Source organism: Phaenicophaeus curvirostris, chromosome 17 (genome assembly GCF_032191515.1).
Source record: "Phaenicophaeus curvirostris isolate KB17595 chromosome 17, BPBGC_Pcur_1.0, whole genome shotgun sequence".
Lineage (NCBI taxonomy): Eukaryota > Metazoa > Chordata > Aves > Cuculiformes > Cuculidae > Phaenicophaeus > Phaenicophaeus curvirostris.
In genome coordinates, this window is record NC_091408.1 from 2921751 (window position 1) to 2949520 (window position 27770).

The 27770-nt window shown below is 47.3% G+C and overlaps 3 protein-coding genes across 5 annotated transcripts; 1 reads left to right on the top strand and 2 right to left on the bottom strand.

Annotated features, from left to right (window-relative positions):
* Positions 1-207: 207 nt before the first annotated feature.
* Positions 208-2979, bottom strand: ISCU (iron-sulfur cluster assembly enzyme). Of its 2 annotated transcripts, none has more exons than XM_069870970.1 (5): positions 2880-2979; positions 2689-2802; positions 1998-2108; positions 1153-1231; positions 208-764 (listed from the first exon to the last, which is right to left on the bottom strand). In XM_069870970.1, the coding sequence occupies exons 1-5, from the start codon at positions 2961-2963 to the stop codon at positions 667-669; spliced, it is 486 nt and encodes a 161-aa protein (XP_069727071.1). In that variant the 5' UTR covers positions 2964-2979; the 3' UTR covers positions 208-666. The 2 variants fall into 2 exon arrangements, with proteins under 2 accessions (XP_069727071.1, XP_069727070.1); XM_069870969.1 differs by having other exon boundaries at positions 2689-2832; positions 2907-2978.
* A 544-nt stretch (positions 2980-3523) lies between these two features.
* SART3 (spliceosome associated factor 3, U4/U6 recycling protein) lies at positions 3524-18711 on the top strand. Of its 2 annotated transcripts, none has more exons than XM_069870992.1 (19): positions 3524-3737; positions 4725-4851; positions 5703-5807; positions 6942-7126; positions 7772-7877; positions 8618-8742; positions 9185-9340; positions 9521-9659; positions 10029-10136; positions 10539-10616; positions 10814-10872; positions 12014-12123; positions 12393-12505; positions 12915-12991; positions 13366-13534; positions 14297-14757; positions 15459-15611; positions 16986-17173; positions 17669-18711. In XM_069870992.1, exons 1-19 carry the CDS (start codon positions 3555-3557, stop codon positions 17847-17849), a joined length of 2823 nt encoding a protein of 940 aa, XP_069727093.1. In that variant the 5' UTR covers positions 3524-3554; the 3' UTR covers positions 17850-18711. The 2 variants fall into 2 exon arrangements, with proteins under 2 accessions (XP_069727093.1, XP_069727094.1); XM_069870993.1 differs by having other exon boundaries at positions 14300-14757.
* Positions 18712-19845: 1134 nt separating this feature from the next.
* On the bottom strand, positions 19846-25016 carry FICD (FIC domain protein adenylyltransferase). The gene is made up of 4 exons (XM_069870997.1): positions 24995-25016; positions 24130-24274; positions 23650-23991; positions 19846-22394 (listed from the first exon to the last, which is right to left on the bottom strand). Exons 2-4 carry the CDS (start codon positions 24167-24169, stop codon positions 21319-21321), a joined length of 1458 nt encoding a protein of 485 aa, XP_069727098.1. The 5' UTR covers positions 24170-24274; positions 24995-25016; the 3' UTR covers positions 19846-21318.
* Between the last annotated feature and the right edge of the window lie 2754 nt (positions 25017-27770).

A 27770-nucleotide genomic window follows, 5' to 3' on the forward strand; every position in this document is an offset into this window, starting at 1 on the left:
AAAATTAAGACTGTTCCTCTAACGGGAGCTTCAAGAAGCACAGCTGGGACAGGACGCAGGCAGAAGCTGGCCCCGCGGATCTCTGCACGCTCCTCCTCGCCTCCCACCAGCGCCTTGTTAGTGCCCTCTGGTGCCTCCCGAAGCGCCTCAGCACCAAGAAAGAAGGAAGCGCCGCACAGATTGCGAAACAAAACTCCGACACAGCTGCAGTTTGCGGGCAGGAGCTCTGCCCCCTGTTTGTATACTGCACTGATACACAGACCCATCTGCAGTTCTTACACAAACATTAAGAGCAAGGCAAACTTTCCCACTAAAATCTGTAAAATATTAGGCAAAACTATACAACTTCCAAAAAAGTGCAGCCCTTCCAGTACCGGAACAGTAGGATTTTCTCTCCATAGAGAAGCCATCGAGTTCTCTGCAGCTGAGCAGTCTTCTTCGCTCCAACATTTCAGACATAGTTGTACCAGGACACAGGCTGCTAGAATACCCACATCCCAGTTGTTTAAGCACTACAAGAGTGGCTGAACACACAGGAACAGTGACACATTGTGCGTACGTTGTGCGTATCTTACAGCTTCATTTCGTAGTGCGCAGGATCTTACTAACAGCTAGAATAATTGCACTGCAAATTTAAGTGGAATGAGAACAAGCCTCACAGTCTGTTTAGGCATTGTTTGCTTTCTTCTCTGACTCTTCTTTGTTTGGATCCTGCTTCAATTTGTAATCAGCCAAGGCAGCCCTGATGGCGTCTTCAGCCAACACTACAAACAAAACAAGTATTACAAGGTCAAGAAAAAGTTGTTTACAACGAAAGTCACTGTGAAGAAAAAAATGAGCAGCCAGCAGCAGTGACCACCACTGCAGACAGGATCTGAGTCTGAGAGCTCGGCTGGCACCTAGGAAGTAGCGTGTCAGAATCTGAACGCTCCTTGTCAGCTTGTTGAGCTACAGAATCCAAAACATGACAGAGATCTGAAAATAACCCTGAAATCTGAGAATAAGCAACTTTCTCTTGTGGGCCAAGGTTAGCTGTTCCTTGTACACAAACATTATTTGAAAACAACATTCAGAAGTATCTGCACCATTCACAGAAGTCTCCCTCTCAAATAGGAGTTTGTATTTGGACTTCCCCCGTGTTTCTTTACTTACTGGAGCAGTGCAGTTTGACTGGAGGAAGGCAGAGTTCTTTAGCAATATCCGTGTTCTTGATTTTCAACGCTTCGTCAACCTAAAACGCAATCAGTGTGCAGTCACTGGTCACGTGAGGTTCAATGTGGCTGCAAAGACATCTGCTCTAGGAGAGCTTTAACGCTCCACAGCCAACAGAACCCACGTGGAAGAACATCTTGAGTACGAGGGGCAGTGAAGGAATTAAGGGATATTTTGGACTGAGCAGTGGCAGGAATGAATCTCACCTTTGGCGAGGCCACGGCAAATGTTACCCAGAGAAGTTGTGGTTACCTCCTTCCTGGAGGTTTTCAAGGCCAGGTTGGATGGGGCTTGGAGCCCCTGATCGCGGGTGAGGTGTCCCTGCCCATGGCAGGAGGTTGGAATAGGACCAGCTTGAAGGTTCCTTACAACCCAAACCATTCTATGATACCAGTGTTACAAAACAACACTGCGGGGATTGTTTCATGCTCACTTTTGATCAAATTATAGAAAGGTATTTCTTGTCTGACACAAAAAGACGGATAAATAATACAAACACTCCATAGGTAAACCTTCTTTCAGAACTCACGTTCAGCACCTTGTTGTTTTCTGCATAAGACACAAAGGACCTCCCTGTAGATTCCAAGAATGGGAGTTCTTGGAAAAGGCAATTATTGCTCTGGAAGTCAGACCTCTAACAGTGCAAACAGTCGCCGTACTACAGTATAAACTACAAGTCACTACTGGGATTCCCAGGCCCCCACTTTACAAAAGGCAACACAAGCAGGTCTTGTGCTCTGAAGCCTTTCCATGATGTCACCTCTGATTCCGGCGGGGACCCTTACCGTTTTCCCTTTGACCCACTCCGTTGCCAGTGAACTTGATGCAATCGCTGACCCGCAGCCAAATGTTTTGAAACGGGCATCAACAATCCTGCCATTCTCATCCACTTCCACCTGGAAAGAATGTTAGCGGCAGCACTTTAGCGGCCAGCTCGGCTCAGCCAGGGTCCCCAGAGCCAGCCCTCAGGTCCAGGCAGGGCCCTGGGGAGCAGGATAGGGCCTGCCCTCCAAGAGCTACCCTGAGACCCAGACAGGGTCCTGGGGAGCAGGACAGGCCCTGCACCCTCAGAGCCACCCCTGAGGCCTAAGCAGGATCCTGGGGAGTGGGACAGGGATCTTCCCTCCCAAAGACACCCCTGAGGTCCAAGCAGGGCCTTGGGGAGTGAGACAGGGCCCTGCCCTCCCAGAGCCACCCTAAGACCCAGGCAGAATTCTAAGGAGTAACGGGGACCTGCACCCTCACAGTCACCGCTCAAGCCCAGGCATGGTCCTGAGGTGTGGGACAGGGCCTCAAGCCCCAGAGCCACCCCTGAGGTCTAGGCAGGGCCCTGGGGAGGGGGACAGTCCCTGCCCGGATCCCCATGGAAATGATGGAAGACCATCCTGCACCCCTGAGAGGACGGGGAGCGGATTGGGCCCCTGCAGCAGCCGCAGGCCACCCCCTCCCGCGGTGCCAGCGGGTAACCAAGGTCACCTGCAGCTTCATGACATCTCCGCAGGCCGGGGCGCCCACCAGGCCGGTGCCAACGTTCTTGGCGTTGCGGTCGAGGGAGCCGACGTTGCGCGGGTTCTCGTAGTGATCCACCACCTGCCAGGGCACCGCGTTAACACCCACCGCCTCTCCGAGGCCCGGCCCACCCCTCACACAGCCCTCTGCCCCCTCACCTTCTTGTGGTAGCCCAGCCTGGCCACCTCCCCGCCGCGCCCGGGCCGCAGCAGCGCCGCCCCCGCCGCCCTCAGCGCCGCCATCTTGAGACTGAGAGGGGCGGGCACCCACGCCCTCCCTTTATAGACTCGGTCGGCGAGGCCACGCCCCCAAACCAGCCCAGCCAATCACAGGCCACTCTCCTTCCGTGACCACGCCCTTTTCCGGCCTCGGCCTCCGCGCCCACGTTTTAGCTCCGAGCGGGCGCTCAGGAAGCGAGCGCTGAGGGCCGCCTGCGGGAAAGCACCCGTGCTGTGGCTCAAATGATCAATAAACGTTATTTCCCATCACGACGCCGTTTACCGCGACACCCGCGCATGTGCGCGCCGCAGCAGCCACACTCACTATGGCGGGAGGGCGCCGCGGACCTCCTCGGAGGCCCTTTGGCCGGGTAGGACCCCAGGTGCCCGCAGCGCCGCCTGTGTCGCGGCCGGGATAACATAGGGCTTGGCCCCGGCGGCGCTCATCGCAGCGCGGTCCCGGTACGCGGAGTAGCTCGGAAATCTTCGGGGGATTCATATTGCCTCGTCTCGCTGTGCTTACCCGTCGGGATTTGGCGGCAGCGGGACAGGCGCCGCGCGGGGCAGACCCCGCGGGCGGTGGAGCGCGGCTGGCTGCGAGGGGAGCTGCATAAGATGGCGGCGGCGGGAGCCGAGGCGGCTGCGGTGGCGGAGGAGGCGGACGAGAAGAAGCGGCTACCGGAGGACGACCCCGAGTCGGGGGGCGACTCGGAGGATGAAGGCGACTCGGACTCGTCTGGTGACGGCGAGGATGAGGAAAAAGAGAACGAAGCCGAGATCCAGCGGCTGGAGGAGCAGGTGGGGTCCCGGCCCTGGCCCAGGGGCCGCGGGGAGGGCCCGGCCCGGGGAACCGGGGCCTGCGTGGGGAAGGGCTCCGCTCCCTCACCCCGGGGGAACCGGGGTCTTCCCAGCGGGATAGCGCGAGGAGAGCCCGGCCTTGGCGGGGACCGTGGCTGCGGTGCAGGTCGGTGCTGGGAATCGACGAGACGCGGATGTTTGGGGTTGGAAATATAAATTGGGCTTTTTGAGGTGCCTAGGGGCAGCGTGTAGTCGTCATCAACCCTTCCGTCTTTATTATCTCTTTAGTGTTTTCTAATTGCCTTGGAAACAATTAAAACGCATTTGGTTCTATAGAATTCCTAGGTTGGAAAAGACTTCTGAGATCATCAAGCCAAACCGTACCAGTCCATTACTAAACCATAGCCTTGAGCATCTCATCTACCTGCCTTTTAAGCCTCTTTAGGCACGGTGACTCCACTGCTTCCCTGAGCAGCCTCTGCCAGTGCTTGGGAAGCCTTTCAATGAAAATACTTTTTTCTAATGTCTAACCTGAATCTGCCGTGGCAAATTTGAGGCTATTCTCTCTCGTCTCATCACCTATCACTTGGGAGAAGATGAATTGTAGGGGACAGTTTTCTTCCTGTTGTGCTCCCGGGTCTGCATCTGCAGCCCATAGCTGCTGTACTGTTCTGCTCTCTTTCACGGTGCTGAGCAGTGACCTTTAGAGCCGTAGGCTAAGCTCTAAGTTTAACTTCAAAGCTCTGTTAAACTTGGAAATTTATTTTATAAATATCTTTTTGTGACCTGAAAGCATCGTGGAAGCAATATCGGAGTTTGGTGTGACTTTGTGCAGGAAGGTCGGTGTTGTCTTTGCTATAGGAACACACAGTGAGACTTGTGTGCCCCAGAAGACAGCATCGCATTCTGTTCTGATAAATGTTTTATGATTTCTTCACGTTTATTGCTTAGTAGTGCTTTTTTAAAAGAATTGGTTTTGTTTTAAAGCTTTCCATCAACGCATTTGACTATAACTGCCACTTGGATCTGATAAAGCTGCTGCGCCAGGAGGGAGAATTGATAAAGCTCAGAAGAGCTCGCCAGAAGATGAGTGAACTCTTTCCACTCACCGAAGGTACAGAGCATCTCCTGCTTGTGTTGCAGCCTTAAGCACCATCTGTGTAAAATACCGTTGTGTCAGTAGTGAATCTGTGCCAGGCCTCAACATTAATCCAGAGAAGCCTCAAAGAACAGGCTTGGGTCTTTTTAAGCTCTGAATTCTGCTGCTGTTTATGGCCAGCATTGAGCTCGGCCTCTGGCAGGCGCAGAGTTGCGAGCCTGTTGTGAGAATTTGAGTTCTTTCCACTTGCACCTGTGCTGTTGTGTCCTGTCCTCTGCCAGGGCTGCTGTGGTGGGGTGGGACTGGTGTGGGGGTGTGTTTTATGTGCCCAGCTATTCCAGCCTCTCATCTGTAAGTCTGTTAGCTGCGGGAGTCGCTGCCAGGACACGACCTGGAGCTGGAAGACAGGCCTATGTTTGCTTGTGTTGCTGTAGGGCTGGTAACAACAGCACTAAAACGGCTCTGGTCCTTTGGTCAGTAAATGTAACTCAAATTTTGTAGGCAAGCAGCAAAAAGTATGGTGTTGGTGGAAGTGGCAGGTAGCCCATGAAGTGGGTGTTCTGTTTTTACTCGTAACACAAAGACAATGTAGATATTGCAGAGGCTTTTCCACCTGTGTGCTTTTTAGCCTTGGTAAGGGAAGGTTTCCTTTGATGCCTTGCAGCCTCTAAAGCCTTTTGCTATTTCTTATAAAGGAGGGAGGAAAGGTGTCCCTCTTTTCTTTTAAATGAATTGTGAGTGGTTGTGGAGGCTAAAAGTGCCTCCCCATTTTTAAGTCTGTTAGTAAAAACGTTCATAAAAATTCAACAAGTGGATTTAACTTATTCTTTCTGCACATTGATGTGTTCTAAATCTCTTCCTTTCAGAGATTTGGCTGGACTGGTTGAAGGATGAGATAAAAATGGCTTCTGAAAGCTCTGAGCGAGAAAAAGTTTATGAACTGTTTGAGAGAGCTGTGAAAGACTACATCTGTGAGTTGTTGATACATGCTATATGATATGTTGCATTTCTTCCGGATTATGGCTTTGTTTTTCTAGGAATGTTTCTTCCTTAAGTTGTAATACAGAAATTGGATCGAAAATATTGATGCAATGTGATCCTCAGTTTTTCTGAAGCATTGGAGCTAAAGGCAATTCAAAGGCAATGCTTTTACTATTGAGTCTTTAAGACCTTTTAGATAAAGGTTGTAAAAAGCTTTAAATGCATATATTTCACTTCTCTAATCTCTACAAGCAGCAGGAATTGTGCTCTGCTAGGGAATGCTTTCTCTGTTACCTACTATGCTCTTTCTTTGAGGAAAGTGAATGCTTTTAAAAAGGCTTATTTCTCCTCCCAGCTTCTGTGTTGGTTTAGCACTGTCTCTACTGCCATTTCCACTATGGCACAGCCTTTGAGAACATTATTAATGTCTGTGAGGCAGCTTTCTTGAAGCCCTGTGAAGAAGGTAACCCTGATTGTGCTGCGATTCCAGGCTCTGATTGTGTTTGTTGCAAGTGAAAAGAAGAAAGTATGTGGTGTCTTGCCTTTTCATTTCTCAGGAGCTGCTTGCAGCCATAGCTTAAAACTTTTTGCTTAAAGCACCAGGTAACTCTGTGCTCTTTGAGCCTTTTGGTGAGGTGCTGAAAACACAAAGCCTGAAGGAGGAGAGAGAGCTTGGTAGCACTGAGGCAAATCCCTTGCAGAAATTGTATGCACAATGTCACGTTACAGCAGCAGTGTAGCCAGCCTCCCAGAATGGTGGTGACCCTTGAGGAAGGAATGGAAAGATGAGGAGCTAAGAGGGAGTATCCTCTGTATCCGCTGGATGGAATGCGCTTAAGATTGGGAAAGACTTCTTCCAGAGCCTGAGATGTGCAGTGTAACATCCCCTGTCTCTTCTGGACATCCCTGGACCTAATTTGCTCAGATGCTGCTCTTTCAGGAGACAATTGCAGCGGCTGGTACTGAACCAAACAGAATAAAATATTTGATTTCTTCTTTACTGCATTGGATGGTAAAGAAAATGGTCATGTGTTGATCTGTCTGTGGATGTTTGGGAAGCAGAGAGATGCCTTTTTTTTATTTTTTAGGGGATGAGGTCAATTGTTTCTTATATCTTTGTTTAGGTCCTGAAATTTGGTTGGAATACGCCCAGTATTCCATTGGTGGCATTGGTCAGGAAGGAGGAATTGAGAAGGTTCGCTCAATATTTGAGAGAGCGTTAACTGCGGTGGGACTGCACGTGACAAAAGGCACAGCATTATGGGAGGCGTACCGTGAGTTTGAGAACGCCATCCTGGAGACGGCGCAGGTAAGGCCGCTCTCCTGGGCTCTGGTAAGAAAGAAGTGGTGGTTTAGTTTCTGAAGTCATCTTGTGCTGCTCCCTCATCAGTTGCTTCCGAGAGAAGCGTCTGTAGTGTCACACAGTTGTTTCTCTTCAAAAAACATTCTGTGTATTTAGTTGATAGAGTAATGAATTATTTGATCATAAAATCTCATATCTAGAAGCAGAATTTCACTCTGCAGGAGTGGGATGGTGTTGAAACTAGATGGTCTTCAAATGTCCCTTCCAACCCAAAGGAGTAACAGGAGAAGATCCTCTCATTCACAAACAGAAAAAGCTGGAAGTTTTAAATCATCTGTGCACACACCAGGGATTTATTTAAAAGCTATTTGGCAGCCCAGTAGGGTCGTGAAATGGCGCAATCGCATGTAGGTTACTTTTTTTTTTCCTCAGGTTATCATTTCCTTTCAGTGAGGAATGCTTTTCATGTTCACCCAGCTTTTGAGTCTAGCAGTTCCCAAGTTTTAGCTTTCAGAGCAGTGACCTGTGTCTGTCCTTCAAGGATCATGTAGTCCTTTGGAGCCCAGACTCCCAGCCCGTGAACAATACCCTCTCGTGTTCATCAGCTGAGGCTGGAGGGAACCGATTAAATTTCAGTCCTTTTGTTTGTAGCCAGCTCCTGGCAGCGTTCCATCGCCTGAGCAGCAGCAGATGCTCTGCAGTCAGCTCGAGAAGATCCACACGCTGTTCCGGCGCCAGCTGGGGATCCCGCTGTTAGGTAAGAGTCGGTGCACTTGGAGAGATGGCTTGGATGAGCTGTGTTGTGGTGATCCAGGCCTTAGTCGTGATGATTCTTTTAGGAGAGCCCCACAAATTGTGGCTGTACTATTTGTGAATTCTTTATTCAATGAAACTTGCGTTTCCTAGGGCCTCTTGAATGATGCACAGATCCCTTTTGTTAGAAATATTCTTAGTCATTGAAGCTTGGTTTATCTGTTTCTTCAGGACGTAATTTGAAGCTATTTAAAGTACAAGTGATGAACACAAAATGTGACCATTGCAAACTATGAATTCAGCTGTGATGATCATTACATAAGAACCCTGGTTGGTAGGGAACAGTACATGCTGACAGCTGGATTGTTAAGGTTCTGCCATATCTGCTTAATTCTTTTAACTTGAGTCCCTTTTCTTGTGACTTTGCTTATAGGGGAAAGTTAAACACAGTGCTTTGACTTCTTCAGTTTCATATTGTAAGGATTTGTGTTGGTCTTTCTTCTTTAAGGCCTTGGGAAAATCTTACTGCTTTGGTTTTATCAGTCAAAATAAATAGCTTTAATAGTACTTGTTGTAGTGGACTTTATAAGACGAAGTTTCTGAACCTTATAAGCGCTTGGTAGCGGGACAGTTAAGATCTAAAGGTGTAAACAGAAATACAAATGTGTTAGAATCAAATACAGGTTGGATGTTGATCATTTAGTGGATTAAGTTATTGATGGGGTTTCCTGTCTGTTTTAATAGATATGGAGGCTTCGTATGCTGAGTATGAGGAATGGTCAGAAGAACCGATACCAGAAACAGTAATAAAGAATTACAAAAAAGCTTTACAGCAACTGGAAAAGTATAAACCATATGAAGAGGCACTGGTAATGCTGTTACTTACATCTTGCTTTAAAACTAAGAGTTAATTGCTTTGGGGTGATTTTTTTTTTTTCTAAGCTGTATTTTTTTCTAGTCAGAGATAAAGCAGCTGTGTATTGGTCAAGAACTCTTCTAGTTGTGAGAAATGTGAGATGGAAAACCTCACAACTGGGTGTACTGGGAACTATTGAATCCATTGACCATGTCATGGCACCCTGAGGTGCATATGAGTGCTTTCTCCATTTCTTCCAGCGTGGATGAGCCTATTGGGCTAAGGGGAGTAAAATGTAGAGATCTGAATGACTTCAAAACCAGAGTGGTGTTTGGAGAAATGTGAAAATCAAAAGCTGCTGTTATCTAGAGGCCAAGCTCTTGTGTGAAATTTTGCCCATTTGATTTGTGCTTTGTTCAGGAGATTTTAGTTTTCTGTATCTGTTTGTTTTATAGCTGAGTGCCGAAACACCGAAGCTAGCAGAATATCAAGCTTACATTGATTTTGAAATGAAAGCAGGTGATCCAGCTCGGATTCAGTTGATCTATGAGAGGGCATTGGCTGAGAACTGCCTTGTGCCAGATCTTTGGGCACGCTACAATCAGTACTTGGTAAGGAGAAAAAACCCAATAGATATTTTCGGTTCAATTTTCTTAACTTTTTTTGTCTTAGTGGCTAGTAAATGAACAACCAATAAGTTCTACCTCAGTCCTGTCCCTTAGTAAGCTGGTGTTTGTCCCAGAGCGTCTCTCTGCCAAGCAGTAATTGAAGACTTTGTGTGATTATTTCAGGACCGGCAGCTGAAAGTGAAAGAGTTGGTCTTGTCTGCTCATGACCGTGCTGTTAGGAACTGTCCCTGGACGGTTGGGCTGTGGATTAGGTATCTTTTGGCGATGGAGAGGCATAGAGTTGATCACGGCATTATTTCTGGTAAAGAAAGACCATCTCGGCAAAACTCCGAATAACGTGTGACGAATGGTGACTTGTAGGATGCTGTAGGATTTGTTTTCATCCAGTCTTAAAGCTGATGAAATGTACAGTAACATCTAGAGCAAAGCTGCTTTTGTTGAGCAGCTTCAGTTTGGAGCAAGATGAACTTTGCATGCACGTTACTGAGTTAAAGTAGCTTTTACGTTCACTTCCTAAACCAATTCACCATGTGAAGGATTTCTTGTACTTTCCTATCTTCTTAGTAATGTAAGGTGCATGTACTTTTGTCTGTAATCTGTAGCTTGCTAACTTGTCCATATTTGAAAGCTAAATATATTTGTGGGTGTTTTTCCCTCAATTTCCCTGCAGAAATGTTTGAAAAAGCTCTGAATGCAGGTTTTATTCAGGCAACAGACTATGTAGAAATCTGGCAGGCGTATCTTGACTACCTGAGAAGAAGAGTGGATTTTACACAAGGTAGATATGATATATATGTGCGAATAAGTATTTAAACTGTTCTCTGTGTACCTCTCTGAAACTGCAGTATTAATTTAAAAAAAAACCCAAAACAATAGTTCCTTATCTTTCACAAAAATTACTTCTGGCCAGTTAGTGGCTGTAAGATACATGAACTTAGTTGGTTTAAAGCAGCTCCTTGCTAACAGAACAGATTGCGCTGTTGCAAACATGTCCTGCCTTATATTTTAGGTACTTGATGGGTATATTTATGATGTGTGTAGTGAGTTTTACTGAAGTAATAAATTTTGGCTGCCCCTACCACCCAGTAAAGTCATTGTGGGTGTAGGGAAGACGTTTTAGTGAATGGGAGGTGAAAATGAAACCGTTGTTTATTAAGGCAGTTCTTTCTTTCTTCTAAAGACTCGAGTAAAGAGCTGGAAGAGCTGCGGTCTGCATTTGCACGTGCTGTGGAGTATCTAAAACAAGAAGTAGAAGAGCGTAAGTTAAATCATCCAGTATGTTGTTTTCTCTTGTTGTCGTAAGACCAGTTCTTCACACAATGTTTAAGTTCTTTAAGTGTCTCAAATGTTGTAAGGAAGCTACGGATAAATATTTTGCCTGCAGTGTAGAACATGTTTAATAAACACTTTATTTCCAAGACCTGTTCACAAACAGTACTTTATTTTAATTCCCAGGATTCAGTGAAAGTGGAGATCCGTCCTGCACCATCATGCAGAACTGGGCAAGAGTTGAGGTGATGTTTCTATCTGGTGTTTTTAAATGGCTAGATGAGAGGGAATTGATCGTTTTAACATTCGAAGCACAGAATTAAATACTCTTGTACTTTGACATTTTGTCTGGGTGACTTCAATGTCAGTCTTTACTTCTAAGTAAATCTATCTTTTTCCCATCCTGTGTCCGGACTGGTCAGGTATATAGTGTGGCTTGAGGCTTGAAGCACGAATCCTAGGGAAGAAACAGTGTTATTTTTGAGAGAGCTGTCAGGATTGTTAGCGTGTTTATACTGCTGTGACTGCAGTGTGACACAGGTGTGTGAATAACTTGGTTAGCAGTGTAGCCACAGGGGCTTGGAACTGAACACTAAGTCCATAAACTGCCTTGAATCCTGCCTAATTTAGTGCTGCCTACACTACCGAGCTTCAAACTAGTACAGATATCAATTTACCGGTGCAGGTGCTGCCTGCAAGTAGATATTTTATTTTCCTTCCTTTGCCACAGGCTCATACGAATCTCGATAAATCACATTGCATTTGTGCTGTCACTTCTCTGGGCATAACACGCAGCATGGATTGCCAAAGTCTTGGGCATTGTAATCTTCCCAAACAGTGTGGGCCTGAGTCTGAATTAATTACTTACACTCTAATTACTTTCTGTCCACATAGTGGAGGAAGAAAGTAGGTACATCCAGGTGTGATTCAGCTAAGGCAGTTCTAATAAGTCAGCTGTCTGTGTACTCGTGTACCTCTGCAGTTAGGTTGGGTAAAACCCACTTGGGTGTCTTAATCCCTTTCCTGATCGCTTCTCTTACATGGAGAACTGGTTTTGTGTTTAAGTGCTTGATTAGGTACGTTCATGAATAATGACAAAAGTTAAAATTCAGATGCAACTACCTAATCTTTTTGTGATGACCAAAATGAACTGTATGTTGGAGCCAGAAACTGAGATTAATGTAAGAGGAGGGCAGGGAAGCGTTATCCAGTAGGATTGCATTGGGTGTTCACTCCAGCCGCTCTGAGGAGCGACCTAGGTATCTCTTTGGGTCTGTGGGCATCATCTGTTGTGGTTTCTAGTTTGAAGAGCTGGGGGAGGCAGGAGGAAAGTCATGTTGGACAAATAATCCTAAACTATAATGAGTAACTTGGATGCCGTTTCAGGCCCGGTTGTGTAACAACATGCAGAAAGCCAGAGAGCTCTGGGACAATATTATGACAAAAGGAAATGCCAAATATGCTAACATGTGGCTGGAGTATTACAACCTAGAAAGGTAAGAGCTACGCTGGCTGGAAGAGGTAATTCACTTCTCGGTTTCCTCGTGTGAAAGACAAGACTTAGATGCTTAGTATGGATGTACTTCATACAGGTTTATAACGTGCTGCTGAGGCTCTTGCAGCACCTCTGCCATGTATTTCAGAAGCATTACAGTGACAGGGTGTAGCACAAGGTTGCTGGGGAAGGAGGGAAAACATTTGCATGCTGTTGTGTAACCTTGATGTGGAGTTTCGGCTCCTCGCTGCTATGGTTTCCCTGCTGCAGAGCTCACGGTGATACTCAGCACTGCAGGAAGGCCTTGCATCGAGCGGTGCAGTGCACGAGCGACTATCCAGAGCATGTCTGCGAGGTGCTGCTCACACTGGAGAGAATAGAAGGTAACTAACTGTACACAGTCTCATCTTACCCAGTCTAGTTAGTGTACACTGATTCAGAGTGAATTTTGATCTAGCATTTTGTCTCTGCTGAGGGCTTATTTTCTTTTGATTACTGTAGCACCCAAGCAGCTCTATTTTTATTCCTTTCTGGTCTACCTTTGAGCCTGCAGAAACTGATTGGGTTTTTCCAAGCTTTTTAGAAGTGTTCTATTATAAATGAGATGTTTCTCCTCTGCTTAGTTTCTGTTTTCTTTTAAAGCCTACTCATTGTATTTAGAATGTTAATATGTAACAGTTAGTATTAAGAGTGAGTTCCATGCACTCGCTGACTTTTATTTTTCCAGAATTGTGTTTACAAATTATGGGAAAGCTAAATACAAGGCTTTTTTTTTTTGCCTATATCCTTTAGGAACATTGGAAGACTGGGATGCAGCAGTTCAAAAAACAGAAAACAGATTGGCTCGAGTCAGTGAACAAAGAGCAAAGGTCAGAACTCTGAAAACTAAGCAGTTTATAGGAAATTCCTGTCTTGAGGTTATGCTTGTCTGAATGTCAGATTTCTAATGTTGGTTCCCATAGATAAGCCTGTGTTATCTTTAAAACCTCAGAACTGTTGATTTTAGTTTAAAATGGTTTTTGGTGCTTTTTCTTTCACTGTTTGACCCTTGGATGGATACCAGTGTAAAGTGCACTCCAGGAAAGTTCTTGGAGCAAACAATCGAAATGTGCTTTAAATGATAATCCCCTTAGCACTGTTTAATGTAGCCTACGAGAAATCTCTCTTAAGTTCAGTTTATAGAAAATAGATGGTAAGAATGCTCTGCAGTCACTAGTAAAAAAATAATCTCGAATGCTTGTAGGCTGCTGAGAAAGAAGCTGCTCTGGCAAAGCAGGAGGAGGAGAAGGCTGAACAACGAAAGCAGGCTCGGGCAGAAAAGAAAGCTTCCAAAAAGGCTAAAAAAACCAGGCCTGGAGACAAGCGCAAAGCAGATGATGACGATGAGGGTGAATGGGGACAAGAAGAAGGAGGTAAAAAATTAAAACTTCAGACTTCTGGCAACAGGGTTATTGGTTGCCTCCTTTTGGCTAGAGGCACATGAGGGAGGGACATCACTGATGTCCTAAGAGCTGCTGTCCTTTCAGGGTCTCTTTCTCATAGGAAGTCTTCAATGTGGTAATGAAATGAAAGCAAGACTAAATGTTTTTTTGACAAACAGATGTGTATGGTTATAAAAACTAGAGGGATTTTTTTTAGGTTTTTCTTGATTCAGAGAAATATTGTGAGGTTTTGGGTTGCTTTTTTATTTTGTTATGAAGTTAATTATTTTCCTTACATATCAAATGATGCCAAGGTGTGTGTTTGAATGAGGCTATTCAGTGTTGTAGCAGCCTGTGGGAAGGTGGTAACAGAACGCTTGTAATAGATTGCTGCCCCTGAGAGTTTTCAGAGCTTTTAGGTGTTTGTGTTTCTTCCAAAGGAAAAAAAAACATCCCTTAAAAAGAGAACATGAATCAGTAGCTGTAACTGACAGAAAAAAGGGAAAAATATCCCTGTTGCTTTCATCTAAATACTTGCTGCCTTGGTCAGATCTGTTGTTACTCATTCTTAAAAACTGAAGAGAGGTTTTTTCTGTCTTTTAAAACCTCTTATTATATTTGTGGTTTCATGTGCTCTCTCTAAACTCCATAGTGGTCATGAAGGACAGCGTAATTTCCTCAGTGGATGAAATGATGTTATTCTTTCTAATAAAGAATATTCTTTCTAATAATTCTTTCCATTTCGTTGGTCAGCAGAGCAGCCCAGCAAGAGACACAAGGGAGATGGAGATGGAGATGGTGATGGTGTGCTTTTTGAAGACATGGAGGTAGAAACGGGGCTGTTTGGAAGAAGTGGACCTGAAAAGCCAGATCACCCAGCAAACCAAAAGGAAAAGGCATCTACCAGTCGAAAAGACATCCCCAAAGTTTTACATGACAGCAGTAAAGATAATGTCACCGTCTTTGTCAGCAACCTTTCCTACAACATGACAGATCCTGAGGGGAAACTGAAAGAGCTCTTTGAGAGCTGTGGGGAGGTAGCAGAAATCCGTCCAGTATTCAGCAACAAGGGTGCTTTCCGGGGGTACTGCTACGTAGAATTCAAAGAAGAAAAATCTGCTCTCCAAGCTCTTGGCTTGGATCGTAAAGTCGTGGAGGGAAGACCAATGTTTGTTTCTCCATGTGTTGACAAGAACAAGAATCCGAACTTTAAGGTAAACTTTTATAATAAGATTGAACAGTGGGACTGCATTGGAAAGCTAGGAGAGTGTCTTGCTTCCAGAGGGCTTGATTCTATTCGTGTTGTGCTGGTTTGGAATGGTGATGTTATGTCTTGGCAGCAAAACTGTTTTCTGGGAGTTCTTGCATTTTATGTTACTTTGCTCTAAACCAGGATTGACATTTGCAGATTTCTGCAAACCTTGAGAAAGCCAATCTGAGCAGCTCGTTAATGGTGTGAGGTACTCAGATTCCTGCTTGAGCATCTCCATCTGTAAAGTGCTTTTTTGGCTGAGTCATACAGCTGTGGGCGTTTGTTACACAACCCTCTGGTTCTTGTTAATGACCTGTACTGGATACCAGTTGTATAATCAGTGGGTTTCTGCATTGCGAAGTTATTGTACAGGAAAACTTAATGGTTCAGATAGTGACAACTGAGCAAGGAGACGTTATTGATGGCCCTTCTGTTGTGAAGGAGACATAGGCGTTTAGAAGTGTCTCAGTCTTTAGAACTGCTTGCAAATCCTTAGTGTATGCCTGTAAGTTTATATGCAAATACCTTTCAAGATACTGCTTTTGTCTTGAAAGCGTGTTTACATCACGCAAAGTGCTCTGATAAACTTTTGGAGGCGTAATAGCTTGAAATCCTTGAGTCTTGGACTGGTTTTGGTATCTAACCACCCTTTAATTTCTTCAGGTGTTCAGGTATAGCACTACCCTGGAGAAACATAAACTGTTTATATCTGGTTTGCCATTTTCCTGCACTAAGGAAGAGCTGGAAGATGTGTGTAAAGCCCATGGAAATGTGAAAGACATCCGTCTGGTCACCAACCGAGCTGGAAAACCCAAGGTAGGAATCTTTAATGCATTTGTAATTTCAAGAAATCCTTCAAAAAGAAGCTTTTCATGAGGTTTGGATACAAAAAGAAAGCTTTGCATTTTAGAAGTTGCCAACCTGGATTTGCTTTAAAACTTGTAGAGGTGCTTGGATTCATGTGGCCCAGCATGCCTTTGTGCCAACAAATAAGAGATAGGAGGGGAGGAAATTTTCCAAAATACTCCTTAAGTTGCACAAGAAAGTGTGATATAAATGAGAGGGAGGGGAAGATGTTTACAGCACTTTCAGTATAGTACAAATAGGCGGTAGCAAGTCTGTGAAGAATATTTGTTTCTAAAATAACTAAGTTGGGTTCACCTGGAATAACTGATTCCCCTCCTTCCTCTCTTCATTTTCTTGAGCCTATTGTTTTAAACACCTGCTGCAATTGTAGATGGGCCAGTGAGAAATAAGCCACCTCTCTGACAAGGCTCGTTATTTCCATCCTGGAATAAATGACTCCTTGTTAAATAAGAGACTCTAAACTAGCTGCTACTGTGCCAAGATTCTACCTGGCACCTCTAACCGGTGCCATCCTGCTGATGAATGTCATTTAGAAGCCTAACAATAACAGAACAGAGAGGTGGTGCCTCCCAGTTCGTACGCTCGATATAGGAGCCGCTGTAGCAGATACTGGGGTTGTCCTGTTGTCCATTTGCTGGAAATAAGACCCCATTCCTGAAGGTGCACCTGCAGCTTTTAGCAGCTGGTTACTGGTGTGGTTAGCAGCTGTTACTTCATGAAGTCCATGCGGATTCTTTTCCCATAAAGAGCACTTTTGTCACCAGTCCCTGTTCTCAGGCCAGCAATGCCAGTTGTCTCAGCGACGGTGCTTGTCAGTTCTGTTAGAGCTGCTTTGCTCCTTAACACAATGACCCTCTGTTAGCAGAGTTGATTCCTGAAGTACGAGTTGTAGCTTAGTGAAGAATCACTGGAGAGTTTGTGTGGGTCTTTCCATTCTAGTTCAATAGATTGATTTATCTTTTCTTCTACTATGAATGCAAATCTGTCCAATACCAGATTCATCTTGAATGTGTGGATAATATACTAGTGAAGACTTGCCAGTGATGTGGTACTTTATATTTACTTTACTAGGATCTTGGTTTTCTTATTTATATTTAATATTTCTTCCCCAAACTAGGAAATTGTGAATGAGAGTTGAGAAATGCAGGTTGAAGATTTGTGTAGAGAAGAGTTGTTTTAGCTAAAGAATACTGAGACTTTTAGCCATGTTTAGGTCTGCTTTCTGTATAGTTTTCTTGCCAGCTGGCCAGATCATTAGCAAAAGCTGTCACGCAGAGGAGGAAGCACTAAAAATAATATGGGTTACCCCCTTTCCTTATTTAGGGCCTGGCCTATGTGGAATATGAAAATGAAGCTCAGGCCTCGCAGGCTGTGCTGAAAATGGATGGGCTGACAGTTAAGGAACACGTCATCAAGGTGGCGATCAGTAACCCCCCTCTCCGAAAGGTGCCGGACAAGACTGAGGCTGGCAAAGCCTCGCCGTTTGCGGTACCACGGCAGGTTTATGGAGCGTAAGTATCAGTGAGGGACACTGCTTGGCAATGCTTAAAATAAAAACGGGGTTTCTGTATACAGTAAAATATAGGAATCTCATCTAGAATATGAGAGAATGCTTCAAAGGTGCTGAACCACACAAATTAGAGTTGCTGGATTGAAGAATTCCACATCTTTCCAGTGTTCACAGCGAGTGTTAAGGTTGTTCTTTCATCTTCTGGGGTGCTCCTGCTGCTTGGCGTTGCTTTGGCGTTGTGTTTTTCATGCCCTGCAGATAAACGTGGAGCTTTTGGTTTCTGGGGACTGCTGGGCTGTTGTTTTCTGCCAGGACTTGTGTCCTGTTTCAAAGGGCACCCATTGAAAGCTTTGCACTAATTACTGAAACAAATGACAGGAGTGATATTTAAATGTGTGTTCCTTATAGTGAACAAAGTCCTCTTTGCTTCCCTGAGATAAAACATGATACCCAGCGAGCACTGGGATGTTTTTAAATGTTACTTTCTGCTCTCCAGGCGAGGGAAGGGAAGGACCCAGCTTTCAATGATGCCTCGTGCATTACAACGCCAGAGTAATCCTGTGGCTAAGGCCGAGAATGGGATGGTCCAGAACTCACCAGCAACTTCATCCGAACCCCCGGAGGAGCCTAAAAAGATGTCCAATGCTGACTTTGCCAAGATGCTACTGAAAAAGTGAGCAAAAAGTCTGCAGTCAGCGGGTCTGGTAAAATGTGAAATGCCTTTATGGAAGCCATGTTGTGTCCTTATGCTAGCAAGGAGAGAATGCCAGTCACAATCATGTGTAAATACTGCTCTGGACTACTGCATTCATAGAGATCAGTGTAGGGTGGTACAAATCCAGGTTTTCTTCCTCTGTTTCTAAGAGCAAAGGGTTGTACTATGTTCTGGTCAAACAGCGTTCTATGATTCCTCATATTGAGGGTAACGAAGGGGGAAATATTTCCTGTACAGGTTGGATGCCACATAGAGTTTTATGAATACTTTACAAATATTTCTCTTTCATTAATGAACGAGACGCGGTGTGAAAGCCTAGCGATAACCTTGTCAAGCTCCACTGGTCGGTTCAGATTGTGATTGCAGTCATTCTCTCTGACAACGAACCCATTTTACACCCAAACACCTCCACACAAGGACATTCATCTCCTTCCATTAAGAGTTAAATGGCAAACGCTAGTAACCTCACCACAATGGCCTATTTTAGTATTGGGAGAGTTTCTATACATCTGTGTGTATATGTATATACACAAATATACATATATATGTATCCAGTTAATGTTCTGTTCGAGTTGACTTGTTTTTTATATTGTGTATTTGTAAAAGACATTCGGATTATTTTTAAGTGTCATGAGGTAACACTTGGATCTGGTAATTTTTGTTTCCCATAAAAGCTGTACATGCTGTTGCTAAGGACCACTTGGTTTTTTTTGTTGTTTTTGCTAGCTAGCTCATGCGTCCCTTTCAGGTGGTTTCTGTATGGTTTTGTACAACTGTGAAGTGCAAGCTGATGTTTCTTAGTTTATTAAACTCAAGTTCTCAAAGGTTTTCTATAAATACTGTTGCTTTTGTTTAAATGTGGGTGTTGGAATTGCACTTATCCTATGGCAGCTGGAAATACTGATGTACCTCGCCTCTCGAGTGCACTGATGTCCAGTGTCACTTGCATACCTGTAAGTAGCTCATTCCATCTAGTATGAATATCTTGAAACCACTTTAGAAATTGCCTCAGCCTCTGAAATAATCTGGTACGTGACCTTGGGTAGAAATACTTCTTGTCTGACTTAAACTGCTGCAAACTCTGGAATTTGGCACAGGTGGGGCTGAATGTGAGGGGGCCCTGGTACCATGTTCATTTGTGTGTCACAGGCACTGCTGCCAATAAACACTTCTCAGTGCTGACATCCTGTGCTGACGTGGCTTTACTTTGATGGAGGAGTCTGCTCTCTAGCTTTGAACCATCTAACAGTGGCAGTTGTGGTGATACGGCAAGGGACCAAGCTCTGCCGGTGCCCGTTCACAGCACGGAACGCAGCCTCTTCTGTGCCAGGGCTGGCCTTCCACTATTGTACTGGTGATACGGTGGGACTGTACCTCAAAATCAGCTTAGGAACATCCTAGTAGCGCTTTAGTATGAAGCTTCAGTTTGTGTGTGCAGTTGGACGCTTCCTTACCCTGATGCGGCACTAGTGATGATTTGGATTCCTTTGGCTGTTGGGATGAGAGTTGCTGGTTGAGAGCCCCCTGCTACACCTCGTGTCGCAGGACAGTTGTAAGCGGCTGAGGGAGCTGGGCTGTGTGTGCTGTGTAACAGCTGATGGAAACTGCTGCTCCACAAACACGGCTCTAATAATTTCTTGACGTACTGCACAGAAAAGTGTTTTGAGAACAGCCTATGCCCTCAAGTTGTGCCAGGGCAGGTTCACATTAAGTATTGAAAAGGTTTCTTCGCTCAAAGGGTTTTCAAGCACTGGTACAGGCTGCTAGAGAAGTGATGAAGTCCCCAACCCTGAGGTGTTTAAAAGATGGGTCAATGAGGTGTCAGGGGTATGGTTTAGTAGTGGACAGCTATGGTTGGGCTCAATCTTAAAGTTCTTTTCTAACCAGATGATTCTATTCCAAACCACGACTTTAATATTAAAATAGTTTATTAATCTGTTACTAAAATAACCCCACCCCCCCACAGCGATCTAAAGTGCAGACTTTATTTACGCTCACCTTGCACTACAAAAATACGCATGCTTTGTAAGCACAGAACAACCCTCATTTATTGTTTCCTTTCGCTATCAGCAGCTGTCAGTACATAAGCACGGAGCGGTGCTGCAGGATAGAGAACTCCTAGTCTTGTCCTATTGCTTGCTTGTATGAAGTGTCATTACTACCTTGCAGGTAAGAGAGTTAGAAAGAAAAACTTAACACTGGCCTAGGACAATGTAAGGGCTTACACTGTTTTGCAAATGGTTTAAGCTTAACACCACTCTTTTCTGAACTTTGGAGGTGTTGGGATGCATTATGCTGTTGGGAAGGGGTGGAGGGAGCTATTCTGTGTTAGGTTGTGGGTGCTTTCACCTTAAAGCAAAGATAAAGTACGCTGCTTAGCAACTTCCAGGTACTATACTGACTGCTGCTGCAGCACAAAGAGACCTCGTGTGGTTCCTGACACATTTATCAGAGTAATAATGTGACCTGGTCATTAACTGTGCAGGGTTTGGCACACTCGCTTCATGCATTCTAACCAAATTGGCACGACTGATAAAGGTTGGCCTGGTTATGTCTTGCCTTTCTGCCCACAGTGATGCAGAAGCTCTTTCAAAACACTGAACTGAAATGTAGGCAGCTCGCTGCGTTTGCCCAGGGCTCCTGCTTGATGAGGTGGAGTCTGAGGCAGAGCCTTGGAGCACTAAGCAGTCCTGTGTACCAAAAGCACCTCACAGCTCAGTGAAAACAGAGAGATTTCCTCTCTTGTTCCAGCCACATCATCTGTAATCTTAAACCAAGTACTTCCCCGTAGTTGTATGAGACCTGCCTTAGGAAAGGCAACTGAAAGTAAACATGCAAAGTGCTACTGAAAACAGAAATGGGAGGGGAGAGATGACTTCACTAGGAGTTTCACCTCTTTCTGGCTCAGTACTGGCTATGACTAACAGGAAAGTCTGATTAACATAGCTAGGAGAGTGCTGTTCCTGCTAAGGTTCTGGTTTTTAGGTTTCTTTGAACAACAGGGAAGAAGAGGTAACACAAATGCAACCACCTCTGCTAAGATGCTGTCTTGCCTAGCAGTTCCTGAGAAGGTAAGACAATGCAGTGACTGACAGGTGAAGAGCTGTGATTGAAGCAGCTTCTCAAAACCTAATTTTAAGGAGAAATTAAATTCTATTTCAGGTTGTTGAGCTCCTCTGACACCTCTCCCTGTCTCCTCCCCCAGTAGCACAAGCAAGTTAATAGTGCACACTCACCATCAACAGTTCACATTTCAGCTTGGCATAATGTATATAAATAAATTATATTAATTTAATCAAATGTAAGACACTTTAAGTAAATGAAATGCTGAAGAGTGACACCTCCTGTCAAGTTATTTCCCAGCAGGAATACTGAGTGGCTTGGCATTCTGTTTTCCCACACATTCATTGGCTTCTGGACATCCACAACCCTCAAGTCTTGACGGGGATAGTTTGTTTGTATCCAGCCGTGCTGCCGTCTGCTTCAGGTAAGCCCACGGAGTATTCTGTGGTGGCGATGAGCAACATGTCCAGAGTCGTCTCAGTACACTTGGCAATAAAGCGTATGAAAGGCCTCACGTCGCCCTCGTTGGCTACTTCCAAGACGTGGTAATACTCGGCGCGTTGCTCCTTACGGATTGTGATCGGGGGGTACCCTGCCTGCATCAGTATGAGGTTCATCAAGAGGCGCGAGGTCCTTCCGTTGCCATCTACAAAGGGATGGATGTAAACCAACTTGTAGTGGGCTAAGGCGGCAAATTCCACAGGGTGCAAGCTCATGGCATCTTCCGAGTTAATCCACTGCACAAACTCCTGCATCTGTTTCTCGACATCCTGGGGATGGGGTGGGATGTGATGTCCTACAAACACCTGAGTAGCCCTGAACCGCCCTGCTTCTACGGGGTCGGTGTAGCCCAGCACTCTCCGGTGTATCTCCAGGATATCAGTGATGGTCACGGAGCCTATCCGTGATACCAATGTGGTGTTGACGTATTTCAAAGCTGCGTGCATGCCGATCACCTCGTTCTGCTCCACTAAGCTTTTTCCGGGAACGGCGTATCTGGTCTCAATGATGTGTCTTATTTCTGACAGCGTCAGGGTGTTCCCTTCAATAGCAACCGTGTGGTAGATGTGGTGATAATAGGACTCCTCCATCACTCGGCGAAGGGCAGAATTGCCTTTCGGGATCGCCATCACTTTTTTCACCTTGCTGTCAATGATGCTAAAATACCTCTGATCTATTTCCTCAACTAAAGGCAGTGTCCGGGCCCGATTGATCAAGGCCTTCTCGTTGCAGGGAGAAATGGTTAGTGCTTTGGAGTACAAGTAGTCGGCTTGAAGAATGTCTTTTTCCTCCTCTGAAAAGATACCAAATTCATTCAGGGCATCCACATAATCAGGGTCCATTTTGAGGGCGTACACGAAGAGTTTGTGGGCTTTCTCCCGCTTTCCTTGGCGCTTCATTTCGAGGGCTTGATTCAGTGCTGCTTTGGCTTCTAACTTCACTTCTGAAATGCAACAATAATGATTAGGTAACAGGGTAGCGAGTTCTACTGAAATCTGCTGCAGACTGGCACTGTTCACCCATATAAAAGTTACATAAAGCCAGCCTGGAAGAACTGTAACACTGATCCTATATTCCAGCCTTTACCAGGTTACCAGCACAGGAGCTCAGGCCACGTTTACAGGCAGCAGAGCTGCTCCTGGCAGCGTGGTGAGGCAGGAGCTGGGAGCAGCAGCCTCAGGCTGGCCACAGGCGTGCAGCCATCCCAGCAAAACTCGCCTTGGCCCCCAGACTGCTTTGTGTGGGAGGACTCAGACTCCCGAGCACGTTCTCCTGGCAATAATGCCAGGTCTCTTGCCAGAAGCACAGCCTGCAGCTGCTAACGGCACTTCTCTCCGCTCTTTCACTGAGCTATCAAGCATCTCAGAGCAGCTTCCAGCACTGGAAGGGGCTCCAGATCTGGGAGTGCAGGGATAGGATGAGCGGGAACGGTTTGAAGGTGAAGGAGGGGAGATAGAGATGAGATCTTAGGCAGAAATGTTTTGCTGTGAGGGTGAGGAGGCCCTGGCCCAGGTTACCCAGAGCAGTGGTGGCTGCCCCATCCCTGGAGGGGTTCAAGGCCAGGTTGGATGGGGCTTGGAGCCCCTGATCCAGTGGGAGAGGTGTCCCTGCCCACGACAGGGGTGGAATTGGATGGGCTTTGATGTCCTTTCCAATCCAAACCATTCAATGATTCTGTGATCTTCCGAGGAATAACAGCTTCAGTGTGAACAAAGATACAGTGCTGGAATTGTACTGATTCCTTTGAATGTTTTCCCAATGAGTGTCCTGGCTGATAAAGGCAACGACCGTGGCCTGTCATGCCTGCTCTGTAACAGCCACGATTTTGGGGTTAGTGCCGTGTATCCCAGGTTACTCTGTATGGAAACACCACTCTCTATTCCAATTGCCTTAACAACTTACTAGTCCTGAAAGCATGAGGAAAAGCTTCTGAAAAGCAAAGCAGCGCTAAGAGAATGCCAGCGCATCGCCTTTGCCACACAGGCCGATGGAATGCAGTCGGGCTGCTGCCAGCAGCCTGCTGGCGATGACACGTCTGACCTCTGGAGCGTTTACGGCTGCTCGTAATTCACAGCTGGGCAGTGAGAGCTCATTATGGGTTACAGGACATCATCCAGGAGTGGGGCAGATCTCCAGATGTGGCTGTTATTACACAGCAACTGGGCTGTTCCCTTGCACCCACCTGAGGACACTCTTACCTGGGGCGGCTTTGCCTTTCAGCACCAGCAGCTCCAGCCCATTGGAGGCGATGCTCAGTCCGGTGGTTTGTCCTGTGTATCTGGTGACCCCAGAGGAGCCTGCACCCAGTTTACTTTTCAGGAAGGAGAGTCCTTTGAGCACTGCATGGCACGGGTCTTCCACAGCAGCCAGCGGGAGCAGGAGCATCACGAAGGAGCCCAGGAGCAGCACAAGCGCGGCCGTCCACCTGACGCGGGCCCACAGGGTTATCCATTTCAGCTCAGGATCTGTCGCCATAGACACGAGATTCATCCTGCTTCCAGCACAGAGATGAGGAACATTTCCTTTCCTGCAGCTCCCACCTGGGAACAGAAACAGCTTTAGCCGGAGCTCTGTGTCACAAGGCAGATGTGCTGCTGGGGACGCGGCACCTGAGTGAGTTCGAGCGTTCGTGCTCTGTGTTTCCGTCACCACTGCTAGGGGTTATCCCATGCACCCACCTTTCCCTGCCACCTCTAAGCACACCAGGGCAGCATGCATGCGGTATTCAGCATCACATAAATCCTTAGGGGTCTGCTATACATTAACGGGACACCAGCAGCACGAGAAGACGTTGATGCCCAGGAAAAGCACGGCCACTGGGCTCTGCAGGAAGAAGGAACACACTAATGGCTCCTCAGCCCTGTTTCCCCCACAGCTGGAGGCTCCAGCCTCCTGTGCATCCTCCTGCTGTGGGAATCTCCACCACAAACCCTTGTGACCTGCCCCCCCCCACTCTAGGACTCTCCCAGCTACCATTCAAGCTGGGGTCCCCCCTCCCCAGAGCTCCCCCAATCTGGGCTCCTACACCCCCACCTAAGGCCACAGCCCCCACCTTAGGCTGGGGACTCCCCCTCCCCAGAGCTCCCACCCCAGGTCCCTGCAGCCCGCCACCCCCACTGAGGACTAGGGGTTTCCTCACGCCCCCCTCCCCACCTCAGGACTCCCCTAGTCCCCTCCTCGAGCTATGGTGCCCCCTCCCCAGAACCCCCAGACCCCCCACAGACTGGGGTCCCCTCTCCCCAGAGCTCACCCCCCTTCCCAGAGCTCCCCCCCCACTGGGCTCCTATAGCCTCCCCCTCAGGCTGGGGTCCCCCCTCCCCAAAGCTCCCACCCCGGCTCCCTGCATCCCCCAGCTCGCCCCAAGCTGGGGTTCCCCCCACTTCAGGGCGCCCCCAGCCCCTCCTCAAGCTGTGGTTCCCCCCTCCCCGAAGCCCCCAGCTTCCCCCTCAGCCTGGGCCCCCCCCTCCCCAGAGCTCCCACCCCGGGTCCCTGCATCCCCCACCCTCCCAGGCTGGGGTCCCCCCTCCCCAGGGCTGCCCTCACCTCCCCTCCAGCCACGGGCCCCCCTCGCCTTTGCCGCGCCCGGCGCCGCCGCCGCCGGCTGCCGAAGCCCCGCCCCCCGCGGGCCCCGCGCGCCGCCATTGGCCGAGCCGCCCCCTTCCTCCTCTCCCATTGGCTCCCGCGGCGGATCCCTCCCCCTCACGCCCCGCCCCCTCCCTCCCCTCCAGTTCCTCTGGCGTCTTCCGGGTAGCGCCACGCCCCCGGCGCGCCAGCGGCTCGTGGAGGGCGACAATTGGTGCGCGCTCACGCCAATCACAGGGGCGCAGCCAATAAGACGCGCCCACCCGCTATATAAGGCCTAAGAGCCCGCCCTCCGGTTGCTAGGCGATGGCGGCGGTGTTGGGGGTGGCCGCCATCATCGTCCTCCAGCCTGAGGCTGCGTGGGCTTGGGGTGCAGCGCTGGGACATGGGCTGTGGGTGCTTCAAACCCCATCCAACCCGGCCTTCAACACCCCCAGGGATGGGGCAGCCTGGGCCAGGGCACCCCTACCCTCGCAGGAAACGTGTTTTCTTTCAAACAGTGTTTTTCCAGACACTTATATCTTGCGCTCGATGTGGTCTGTGCTGAACAGAGGGGTTTTTTTTCCTACCATCCCCTCTGTCTGCAGCCTTTCCCCGCCTCAAATGCAAGGTTGGGCAGAGCTGGAGCCAAAGCTTTGAATTAGCAAGAGGTTTGGCTGTTTCGCAGTTGATAATCATATTGAAATGAGTCCTTGGAAGGTAATAGAACATGCGTAACGTTTCTGGAAGTGTTTACACCCGTGTACGGGAGTGGGAAATAGATTTTGTCCCCAGCTCTTGTCTCGCTGCTCAGGACTTGTGGAGATCACTGCCTTGTATACCCAGGCCTGATAAAGGCTGCTTGCTTTTTAAAACTCCTAAACAAGCCTTAAAGAGTTTATTTGCCAGCGTTTTTGGTATCGCTGTCCCACACTCCCTGATCCAGAGCTCCTCCCCAGCTTTCCTGGAGCCCCTTTCGGCACTGGAAGCTGCTCTAAGGTGTCCCCGCAGCCTTCTCTTCTCCGGGCTGAACACCCCCAGCTCTCTCAGCCCGGCCTCGAATGGGAGATGCTTTCCAGCATGACATGCTGTCCATTGCAAAGCTTTGGACATAAGCCAGCTCTGAAATCCATCCTGACGTGTGGGGCACAAACGCAGTATTCTCTCCTCCTTGGAAGCTGTTCCTCACCTTGCGTTTCCCTCATAGCTGTTGGGAACACCAAGGGTCCCTTTTCTGAACAGTGGCCATACCTTTCACAGCTGCTGCTGCTTCAGTGGTCTCTGCATGGTGGGCTTCCAAGGGCTAGAATCATAGAATCATAGAATCACCAGGTTGGAAGAGACCCACCGGATCATCGAGTCCAACCATTCCTATCAAACACTAACCCATGTCCCTCAGCACCTCGTCCACCCGTCCCTTAAACCCCTCCAGGGAAGGGGACTCAACCCCCTCCCTGGGCAGCCTCTGCCAGGGCCCAGTGACCCTTTCTGTGAAAAGAAAAAGCCACCTTTGTGCCTGAATGATCAAGGAACACCCTGCCAGCACCTACGAGCATAGTAAGGATCATGCTGTCTGCACAGCATCCTGGTCCAGGTTAGCTTTGTGCTGCTCCTATTATGCTTTCCTTCCTCTACAAACAGCTCTAAACTAGACTGATGTTGTGTTACGTGGAGGTTTCCAGTGACTACCTTCCTTTTCTTGCTCATTGTCAGTGGGAAAGGCGGTAACCCCTCTCTCCGTGCTGGGGCTCTCGGATGTTTATTGATTTTACTGGGATTGACAAAAGCAGCTTGATGAACTCGGTTCAACCAGCATCCTTAAAAAGACACTGACAGCACCTCAGCTCTGAGACCGCTCGGCAGCAAATGGAGCCCAAGGCGATTCCTGCAGCACAAAATTACTGTGTCCTCCAGCCATTTGAAGCCTGCCAGAGCCCGTTAATGCTGAAAGATAAGTTTGGGGGATAATTAACATTTGAAGGATGAGCAAATCTATCTGCTCGTCTAGAGGAAGCTTTGACAGAAATGTGTATTTTCCTCAGTGCCAGTGATGTGCCACCCAAGCCTAATTATGGAATAATTATAGAGCGATGATGTATTTTCCTTTTAAAAACGGTGAGGGGCACATTTAGAATCTGTTCACCAATTAAATATAATCCAACAGAGAGAACAGAGATAGCCAGGAATGCCTGGCATCTCATCCTGGCTTTGATGCCTCTCAGTAGCCTTGGAGCGGTACTTTTTTGTGACTGCAGTGCTAGAGCCCAGTGATGCCACGCTGTCCTCGGGGACGCCAGCAGTACCGCTCATCCTTGGCATTTCCAGTTCTTCTGGGCCAGCTCAAGGGTTGCCATTGCCGCTACATCACACATCACAATTATTTATGATTTTTCAGGGGTAGTAAAGGGACATCCCAGTGTACAAAAGAGTCGGGCCATGAAACACTGGAGCTGTAGCCCTGGGTTGGCCCCCTGGTTCTTCCTGGCAGCTCTCGGTGTGGTTAGACGTTTACATGTCTGGTTGTGTCAAAGGGCTTTGATCTGGACCCGTAACCTCTAGAAGGAATTTGCATTTGGAACGGTGCCCTTGGTTATGGCATTGCAGAAGGATGCTGGATGCATTAGGGTTGTGTCACGGGAGAAAATGTTAAGTGGCTGGTTCTTATTAAATATTTGAGGCTGGATCTGGTGAACGAAGAAGCAGACGGGTCCCTGCAGCCGGCAGATGGCACTGACTCATTTTGCTGCTCCGCAGAAAC

What these genes read in the sequence shown, in the direction of transcription:
- SART3 (XM_069870992.1), top strand. Translation starts at nt 3,555, where the DNA reads ATGGCGGCGGCGGGAGCCGAGGCGGCTGCGGTGGCGGAGGAGGCGGAC. An exon ending in TGATCACGGCATTATTTCTG is followed by an intron (nt 9,660 to 10,028) that starts GTAAAGAAAGAC and finishes ATTTCCCTGCAG; the next exon opens with AAATGTTTGAAAAAGCTCTG. An exon ending in ACCGAGCTGGAAAACCCAAG is followed by an intron (nt 15,612 to 16,985) that starts GTAGGAATCTTT and finishes TTCCTTATTTAG; the next exon opens with GGCCTGGCCTATGTGGAATA.
- ISCU (XM_069870969.1), bottom strand. Translation starts at nt 2,963, where the DNA reads ATGGCGGCGCTGAGGGCGGCGGGGGCGGCGCTGCTGCGGCCCGGGCGC. An exon ending in AGTGGGTCAAAGGGAAAACG is followed by an intron (nt 1,232 to 1,997) that starts GTAAGGGTCCCC and finishes ATTGCGTTTTAG; the next exon opens with GTTGACGAAGCGTTGAAAAT. An exon ending in AGTCAAACTGCACTGCTCCA is followed by an intron (nt 765 to 1,152) that starts GTAAGTAAAGAA and finishes TTTTGTTTGTAG; the next exon opens with TGTTGGCTGAAGACGCCATC.
- FICD (XM_069870997.1), bottom strand. Translation starts at nt 24,169, where the DNA reads ATGCATGCTGCCCTGGTGTGCTTAGAGGTGGCAGGGAAAG. An exon ending in CTTAGAGGTGGCAGGGAAAG is followed by an intron (nt 23,992 to 24,129) that starts GTGGGTGCATGG and finishes TTCTGTTCCCAG; the next exon opens with GTGGGAGCTGCAGGAAAGGA. An exon ending in GAAAGGCAAAGCCGCCCCAG is followed by an intron (nt 22,395 to 23,649) that starts GTAAGAGTGTCC and finishes GTTGCATTTCAG; the next exon opens with AAGTGAAGTTAGAAGCCAAA.